The 10,284-nt window shown below is 34.9% G+C and overlaps 1 protein-coding gene across 1 annotated transcript; it reads left to right on the top strand.

The window, feature by feature from the left end:
- The first annotated feature begins 8,152 nt into the window (after positions 1-8,152).
- Positions 8,153-10,058, top strand: LOC127108326 (polyubiquitin-like). Its single transcript, XM_051045789.1, has 2 exons — positions 8,153-8,317; positions 8,686-10,058. Exon 2 carries the CDS (start codon positions 8,686-8,688, stop codon positions 9,829-9,831), a length of 1,146 nt encoding a protein of 381 aa, XP_050901746.1. The 5' UTR covers positions 8,153-8,317; the 3' UTR covers positions 9,832-10,058.
- The last annotated feature ends 226 nt before the right edge of the window (positions 10,059-10,284 follow it).

Raw genomic sequence — 10,284 nt, 5'->3', positions numbered from 1 at the left:
TTCCTGAGAGGTGTCTGCAATAATATGGTTATGTCCAGGGCATCCAACGACCAGTTCTGGATATCCCATCTGTGGGCATTGATAGGTGGTTTCTGAGTAACATCATCAGGTCTGGACGTGCCATTAGAGATCGCACAGTGAAGGTTCAACACGACTCGTAGTGTGAGGATGATTACTTGGAATGGTACTTCACTGTATCACACCCTCGCATCATCCCACCCGTTGAGCATACAAATGATGTTAGGCCTTCTGATGTTGGGGTACCTATCGATGACGTGTCGCCGCAGCCACCTCCAGTTGATGTCGATGACCAACACTGCCTCTAGATGTTTGCAGTTATTATGGATAACCTCATGAATTTTGTAAACTCAAATGGTGAGGTTTTTACTAGTTTATCTTCACATATAGCCTGTGGAGGACCTATTTAGACATTATTGTCATGTTTATGTATTATTTGTATATTATTTGTATATTACATGTAATATTACTCATACATCTGCACATAACTTTTTATTATATAATATTTTGGATCTTCCATTGATGTAAGACGAACATAATTTAACATTTGACAAAGGATTACATAGCTTAAACATAACTTACGAAAAATACAATAAATAAGAAAACCAAAATATTATTAGATGATTCTTGACGTTTCATCATCTTAATTATGTCATCGACAGATCTTGAAATTGTCACATCTAACTAGATCAACCCCTTTGTTAACCTACCACGAAATGATCTCCACATAATTGTCACATCTTCATCAGTCTTCAACCAATAAGGTTGTATTTCACCTTTCCATTCGTATCAATTCAATCTTCACGAAACTCGATATTTGTCACGTTTCTATTATCGGTATCAGGTAACAATTCATTCAAATTGGATGTCAAGATGGTGAGATATATGGTGATATCCGGAATCCAGAACTCTACGGGAGGTGAAGCTCCATTGAAGTACACTTATTCCTTAATAAAAAATTAAGGAAGAGACATTTTGAGAAGATTTTCTCAAACAACAGGTGACCCCTATTTATACAACTTTGCATTCATTCAGGACCACACAAAACGGTCGGGACAATCACAGTCGTCCAAAACTGTCCGTAAAATCCTAACTGTTTAAAGTTTTATAAAATTAAACTACCATAAATTTCACTTTGATTGAAATTTCGGATAAAACATGGTACTTTTTAATATTTCTGGTAAAATTGCAAACTCGCGTAAATTTGAGAAATTCTAGTATACCAAAAATTCAGAATACGCTACCGGAAATTTAGGTGGTACCATAAATTTTGAATTGTCTACCAAAAATTTTATACGCAAGTATGTTTCAAAATTTTGGCAGAGGTCGTAAACAAATTGTGTCGTTAAGTAATTTAATTGGATATTGTATCATATTTATGAATATTTTAAATTAAACTCTAGTAAAACAAATATTATGATAAATAAAATTTTAATTATTTGAACAAATATAAGCACAAAAAATATTAAAAGTATATAATAAAAAAATTATTAAGTGTGTACATGGGTTGAGTCAACCCATAAAACCCGGTCAAATCTATTCAAAAAAGAATAATGGGTTGGGTCGAGTAATAAGGTGGATATGGGTTTAAAAATTAAAAAAAAACTATTAAAAAAGTCAAGTTTCAGATAAAATCGGATCCAAACCTGAAAAATCCATGACCCACTAATCAAACATATATTATTATAATTTTAATGATTTTAATGAATATTAACTTAGTTGTTGCAATTTTAGTCTCTTGAACATTTACTATTTTAGTGAACCATGACTTTAACTAATTTTAGATATTTCACTATTTTGTTATTTTGATACTAATAAAATTTTATGTCATGCAACTTTAGTTTGTTGCTAATATTTTATAATAATTTTTATTAGTTGATGTATCCTTTATTATTTTATGATGCTAAAAAGATAGTAACACTAGGCTATTTAATTTTTTAAGAAGATAAAAAAGTTGAATAATTTTTATGAAAAAATATGATGACTCATTATTTAGTCATTTAATATTAATAAAATAGAAATTTATTGGGCAACTCACTATCCAACTGAACCTAATCTGAAAATTAGTAGATTTGTCCAAACTAACGCATTGGTATAACGAATGATTATTTTACCTCATCCAAACTGGAGTGTCCTATATGGATTGAGTATTGGATTTGGCCAAACTCAACCCAAACGGGCCTATGTACACCCTTACAAACTATAAGTAATTTTAAATGAAAAGAAATTATTTTCAAATATATGGATGTTCTATGTGTGTGTGTGTGTGTGTGTGTGTGTGAGAGAGAGAGAGAGAGAGAGAGAGAGTGTGTGTGTGTGTGTGTGAGAGAGAGAGAGAGGGTTTACAAATCAAATTCTGTCAAGTGAGAAAAGTTCTGCACAAGGGTTATATTTATGAGTTGGGTAGTTTGTGTGGCATCATCAACATGTTTCTTATAAGCATCTCTTTCAGCCTTATGAGCATAAGTATGGGACTCTTATGTAGGAACATGTGACTCTTATGGATATTTTGTGCAAAATAGTTGAGAAATTATGTTCATGCTTGAAGATTCAATGTTTAAACGTGGAAAAATTCGATAGAAACTTCAGTACATAAAAATGCTGAAACTGCTTGAAGGATAAAATACAAGAAAAGAAATAACAAAACAATCGAATAAAAAACATTTAAGTTAAAAGTGGGATGCAACAGTGGTGAGAATATTTTTGTCTTGCCACTTAGATTCGATATGAATCTTCTTAATAACTTGATTTTGCCCAACAAAGTTGCTTTTTATTTTATGGGGGCTTCGTATTGAGTATAACCTTCGTCTTATTTTGATTTATTTCTATGCCTTTTTTGTGAACCATAAATCCTAGAAAGTCGCTTTCGTAGACACCAAAAGCATATTTTAATGGATTCATTTTCAGTCCATATTTTCTCATCCTTTCAAAGGACTATCGAAGGTGGTCTAAATGACCATTTTTTGACGAGGATTTAACAACTATATCATCAATGTATACTTGCATGAAGATTTACATGAAATCATGAAACATATGATTCATTTCCCTTTGATAAGTTACACCAGCATTCTTCGGGAAAAAATGCATTACCATTCATTTGTAGGTTCCTAAGGCTTGAAGACATCAGAACTTAGTTTTCAATATATCTTCTTCTGCAGTGTAAATTTGATTATACTTAGAATAATCATCTTACAGACTTAAATACTCAAAACATGATGTTGAATCGACTAGCATTTCTGCTACACGCATTGGGTATTCATTTTTTTGGGGTAGCAACATTTAAATCTCTAAAATCAATACATACTCTAAGAGTCTCATTCTTTTTAATAGTGTGAACTATATTTTCTAACCATTCGACACACCTCACAGTTGTTATGAATTTGTTCCTCAAAAGCCTTTTGATTTCCTCTTTAATCTTTGACATCACTTCTGGCGTAAACCTTCTTAGCGTCTGCTTCACTGGCCTCTTGTCTAGTCGAATTAGCATCCTTAACTCCACCAAATATCGAATGAGTCATGACATTTCGTCATAATCTCAAGCGAAACACTCTTTGAATTCTTTGAGCAACTCGACCTTAACCCATATGAAAAGGGGCTTCAAGTGTTATTACATTCCAAAATCAGGCCTTTAAAAAATGGCTTTATCTTCATCTACGCAACTATTATTCATTACATAGTAACACATAGGATTATTTTTTTACTGATTCTTCAGTAAATTCATTATCCTCGTCTTATGTCATCTCAGTGATACTATCAAACTCAAAAGGTAAAGCATAAATAATATTACAAATAATATTGAAATCATTCTTTGATCCATAGTCGAAATTGTATGCCAGCATCTCATCATCTTCATTTGGCAATGGTTCATTTCCATTTGGTTTAACTATTGTTGGCAAAGGAGGAAAACATATTTCCTTCACGAGCTTTTTTGCCATTCATCCTCTGTTAGTGTTCAGTATTTTCCATTATTACTAGACTCTGCAGCCTCCATATCCGTCTTCTTTTTCCTTTGGTGTCTTCTCCATTTAGTTCTAGACATGGGATTTTTACCCAAATAATTTGTAGAATTGTAGGACTAGTTCTTAGACACTTGAGAATTGTCTTGATAATAAGAACCAACGCCGACTTTGACTACCCTCCACTTCTGTTGATCAGAATTTGGTCTGCCTACTGGTCGAATCCATTCACCAGAGGGAACAACAGTGGATGAGACATAAGTCTTATTTTTACTTCTCCATTCATTTGTAGGCTCTTGGTATTTTCTTGTAGGGGTCTCCCCTCTTGTCAAAAGAAAATTGTGGCCTCCTGTCACTCCAATTGTTTCTCTTTGGTTGTTTAGGCGTTACATTTTTGAGGTCTTTGATAGCCTCCTTGTCAAAAATAACACTGCAACAAGGGCATACCATAACTTCAGAACCTTTAAGCTTGTAACAATTTAGGAAATCGATCAATTCCTCTTCAACCTCTGGATGCACTACCTAAAAATCTTCTCACTATAGTCCAGGACACTTACTTCTTCGACATTCTTGTTGATATCCATGAGAGTTTCAACCATCAAGATTTCGACAGGCTCTTCCAGATGTATTTCTTAAACTTTGAGAGGGCCAATGTTAATCTGCATTGGCTGCTTGGATTTGTCACCAAATTTCAACCTTCCGTCTTTCAAAGCATTTTGTACGAGAGCCCTGAAAAGGACACATTGAGCGACTTTATGACCAAGAAAATTGTGATACTTACATAAACTTTTTTCCTTTCTCCGTTCCAATGGTGGTATTTTTAGGCCTTCTGACACTATGATTTGACCATCGACAACCAAATAATAAAATAATTCATCAGATTTAGTTACATCAAACATATAAGTTTTTGTAAAGAATTTTTCATTTCTACTAGGGTCAACATGACTTTTTCCATTTGAGGATCTTAAGACCTTACAAACATATGGAGGCCATAGCTGCAATTCTGCTAGGTTTATATCATTTTCTTCAACATATTCATAAACCATATCAGATACTTGATCGTTTTCATATACTTCTACATAAGATAGGTTTTACTTTTTGGGGTGTCGAATTGATTTAGCCTTATTAGCCTTCAACCGTTCGACTTGTTGAACCCTGTCTTCTAACTGGGTCATGTCCATTAGGTATTGGCTATCTATCTTCTTCCTAATGGAACAATTTAGGCCATCTGCATACATTTCGACCAACTCATGTTTAGACACTAGAGTAAAACATCTCGCCTTTATTAACCCAAACCTATTGAGATAATCATCTATTGACTAAGATAATTTTCTCTTCCAACTGAATAATTTTTTCAGGATGATCTTCTACTGCCCCATGTAAAACTACTTATGGAACACCCTTAATAATTTATTCCAATTACATATAGAATTTGAAGGTAAGGTGGTGAACCACATGAATACATTCTTGGTCAAAGAATTAAGAAAGTATTTAATCTTCAAGTTTTCATTATTGGCTATCGAGAAATGTGATAAATAGTAGACTCATTAGTATCTCCTTAAAAATTTGTGAAGTTAGGGGTTTTCCAATCCCTGGGGAGTTCAATCTGCAATACATACTCAGAAAAGGCAGAGACAAAGTTTGGTCTTTGAAGACCCATGTTAAGGCCATTTTGGGCCAAGATTGGTTCTACCACATTGGCTATATATTTTTTTTTTGTTGGACTCTCCTAACCACTTGGTCTACATCCTAATTTCTATTGACCAAAACTGCCTATGGGTTATTTTTACTTAAGTCCCTTTCGACTACCCCCTGTATAGGTTGTTTGATTTGTTGGGTTATATAATGCGTTGTTGGCCTTGGTTATTAAGAAAACCTTCATTGTTTGCAACTCCTGGATTTTGAATTGCCTCGCTTAATTGTATTTGAGGGACTGGCTGAATATGCGTTTGGGAAGCACCAAAAAAATCAACAATTCAACCCATTTGATGCGCCAATTGTTGGTAAGTGTGGTTTGTGTTTTTTATTACAGGATTAAACATGATACCAATTTGTTGGGTAAGCATATTGACCATTTCGTGGTTGCTTTTATCCATTTGTTGCCTCACAGACAAGAGGGAACTAGTAGTTAATGGTGGCATAATCTAGGGAATATATCCCATCATCCTTATGGTTGTGTCATTCAAATAAGATTGCTTATAGCAAAACTTGTTGCCACAAATTCACACATCTTCCACAAATTCACTATCTTTATAATTTGGATGTTTGAATTTTATAGAGTACAATAATTAAAAATATGAATCCTTAATACATAGACAAAAAACTTCTTATATACTACATACATCAATAACCGTCGACAATAGTCAAAACTCCAGCATCTGACACATACACCATTATGTGGCCCTTTGTCCTCTATTTTGCTCTCACATGTCTTTAGTTTTTGAACGGTTGCAAAGTGCTACTGATGTCCACAATTGCCCTCAAATATAATAACTGCTTATGTCCAAAAATATCTTTAAGTCTTCTAACTGCTCCTGTCGAGAATCATTTTTTTTTGTCGACTACTGGTGGTTTTGGCATCGAAACATGATTGAGATGCTTGTGTTTTAACTTGTGTATTTATTCCATTATCCTCATTCTTGTCGAATATGCCAGATCATTGCATACCTTTTCGAGACTCTGAACATGTTTTAAAGAAAGTGTGATCCTAATCTTGTGGGTTTGTTCCTGAGACTCCTTCAACCAGGCTCAATAGGTCTCTAGGTCATCTAATTCTTCAAACTCATGAATATTCTAAGTCTCAAAACTCTTAGTAGGCGAGTCGAACTCACTACTTCAATCAAATTAATCAATATGTCAAAATCATAACCAAGTCATTTTATAATTAGCAATCTCATACATTTATATTACACTTTCATGTCGAAAATGCTAAATTAAAATTCCCAAACCAACAGTTTGGCAACGGAAAAAACGTAGATTTTTGGAAGCATCGTTGGATTAGCCTTGCTCATTTGAGCTATCGCTTCCCTAGTCTTTTTGTGCGTGCGTCTATCCTCAATTTCAGAGTCTTTAATGTAGGGTTTTGGCACAAAAATAATTGGGTGTGGGATATTCATTTAGATTTATTGGAGCCTTCGACTGATGATGAATTCAATTTGAATTTGCTAATGGATGCATTGCAAAATGTGAAACCCACACTAACAATGGATGATTCTTTTCTCTAATGGCGTCCCAATCATGGTTTCTCTATAAAAGTTGCATATGTCCGAATGCAAGATGTTAGTAATGCATAGTTGACTATGGATAATATACATGGTTTGGTTCCGGGGTAGTCTGTGGAAAACAAACATTCCTAGCAAGGTCCTTATCTTCGAAGATTGGTTCACAACAAGATACCAACGAGGGTCAAGTTGGCTAAGCGTGAAGTTGTGGTTGGGACTCATAATTTAGTTTGTCCCCTTTGCTTCGTTGATGAGGATGACGTGGATCATCTATTCATTCCTTATTCTATCGCTAAGGTTTAGTAGGGGTGTGTGATTGACTTGGAGTGGTATTGAAAAATTAAGAAAGTTCTTTAATCTCTCTTTTCAAGTTATTAAACTTGAAACTTGCTTGGGATTAGTGATAATATTCCCTGGCTTTTTTGGTTTAGCTATTTGTTGATTAATTATGTCCGGTAGAAATTGTATTTTATTTCAAGTGAAGGTGTTGTGTAATATTGTTATCATTAGGAGGATTAAATACTTATTTTGGAAATGATTTGTTGCTTTTAACAAAATCAATAGAAATATTACTTGAGCGGATTGGTGTATTAATCCGGAGAGATGCATTGTGTAGGGTGGTTTGGTGAGGTTTTTCACTTTGAATTGTTTGAGTTCTCGTTGTAATTTTCAGATTGAATACCTTTGTACTTTTTTTTATTCAAGTCTCTTGTTTATAGAAAAAACATAATTTCACGTATAATTAGCTACATTTAATAATTAGTTACATTTTTTTTTTTGAAGAAAGGAATTTTATTTGCAATAATCCGATGAATTCTCTAGAGTGTGTGCAAAGACCCTCCACCAGATTCTAGACGTGTTTGTAAGAGGATGCATTAATATCTCATCAGTTGCCGAAAACGATGTTATACCAAACGTTATCGTATAGTATTGGTTTACAGGTCACACTTTATCCACGTGTCACAATTTGATTGGCAAAGCTTCGTTGCCGTAATGAAACCTCCTTTGATTTTTTCCCTATAAAAGCAAATCCGGCAAATCAATTTTCTCACATCTACAAGTTGTTATTTAGTTTTAGAGCAAAGAGATTCATACATACATATCACGCAACACCGTTTCAAGGTATCATCATGTTCCTTTTTCTTCTCCATTAAGACTTCGATTATTAGCTACTATCGTTTAATCAATCTTTCCATCCGTCATATAGATTTTTACACATCGTTTATTAGGGTTTTAATTCATAATTGGATTTGTCGGCTTAGTTTTTCAACTGTTTTTTTTTCATGTGCTGAAAATTCTTCAGAAAATTGTTAATGGATATACTGTCTTAGTAAATACTCTTGTTTAATTCAATTTGTTATCCAAAGAGCCTTCAGATCTATTGCATATAATTTGTCTGGTCTGGATTATATATTATTTGATTCTAAAATTCGTTTAATTAGTCTGTTCACAATAATTGATGATTGATTCATTTGTTTTGAATAGTATAGATGCAAATCTTCGTTAAGACCCTCACTGGTAAGACCATCACTCTCGAAGTTGAGAGTTCAGATACCATAGACAATGTTAAGGCCAAGATTCAAGACAAGGAAGGAATCCCTCCAGACCAGCAGCGTCTCATTTTTGCTGGCAAGCAACTAGAGGATGGGCGTACCCTTGCTGATTACAATATACAGAAGGAATCAACTCTCCATTTGGTGCTCCGTCTCCGTGGCGGGATGCAAATCTTCGTGAAGACTCTCACTGGAAAGACCATCACCCTTGAGGTGGAGAGCTCTGATACCATTGACAATGTCAAAGCCAAGATTCAGGATAAAGAGGGCATTCCACCTGACCAACAGAGGCTCATCTTTGCTGGCAAACAACTTGAGGATGGCAGAACTTTAGCAGACTACAACATCCAGAAAGAATCCACCCTTCATCTGGTGCTCCGTCTCCGTGGTGGTATGCAAATCTTTGTCAAGACCCTCACAGGAAAGACCATCACCCTGGAGGTGGAGAGTTCTGACACCATAGACAATGTGAAGGCCAAGATACAGGACAAAGAGGGTATTCCACCAGATCAGCAAAGGTTGATTTTTGCTGGAAAGCAGCTCGAAGATGGAAGAACTCTGGCTGATTACAACATCCAGAAAGAGTCCACTCTTCATCTTGTTTTGAGACTTCGGGGTGGTATGCAGATTTTTGTGAAGACCCTTACTGGCAAGACAATTACTTTGGAGGTAGAGAGCTCAGACACAATTGATAATGTGAAGGCTAAGATACAGGACAAGGAGGGCATTCCCCCAGACCAGCAAAGATTGATTTTTGCTGGAAAACAACTTGAAGATGGACGGACCTTGGCTGATTACAATATCCAGAAGGAATCCACCCTTCATCTTGTCCTTCGTCTGAGGGGAGGTATGCAGATCTTTGTGAAGACTTTGACAGGAAAGACCATTACTTTGGAGGTAGAAAGTTCAGACACGATAGATAATGTGAAGGCAAAAATACAGGACAAGGAGGGAATCCCACCAGATCAGCAGAGGTTGATATTTGCTGGGAAGCAATTGGAGGATGGAAGGACTCTTGCTGACTACAACATTCAGAAGGAGTCTACTCTTCACCTTGTTTTGCGCCTTCGCGGTGGATTTTAAGTATATGAATGTTGCATTGCTGTTTTATAATAAGTGGGTGTTATACAAGTCTTTGGTTTTTAAGTTTTAGAATTTGTTATTGGACGGGTCTTGATAGTGGCCCTTAAAACTTTAGTTTGCTGTGCCTGTGTGTGGTACTCGTATAATTCTATTATCATAATTAACTTCATGAACATGAACTGTTTGATATCGTTTGAGTGATAAAATACAAATATTATTGTATTGTACCTTCAATGTTATTACGGTATCCGAAATATTATTGTATCGCACCTTCAATGTTATTATAGTATCCTTTAAAATCGGATAAAGTTGAAGTTGTGTTATATCATGGGTGGTGGTACTGGTAGGTATGTATTTCTTTCCGTTTCCCTTGCATATGTAATAATAAAAAATTATGGAATATATGTCATAGGTAAAGAATCAAAATGGTTACAAAAAGAATCAAAATGGTTA

This window comes from Lathyrus oleraceus, chromosome 7, assembly GCF_024323335.1.
Source record: "Lathyrus oleraceus cultivar Zhongwan6 chromosome 7, CAAS_Psat_ZW6_1.0, whole genome shotgun sequence".
In the NCBI taxonomy this organism is placed as follows: domain Eukaryota; kingdom Viridiplantae; phylum Streptophyta; class Magnoliopsida; order Fabales; family Fabaceae; genus Lathyrus; species Lathyrus oleraceus.
The sequence above is the reverse complement of the archived record's forward strand: the minus strand, read 5'-3'. Positions and strand labels throughout refer to the sequence as shown.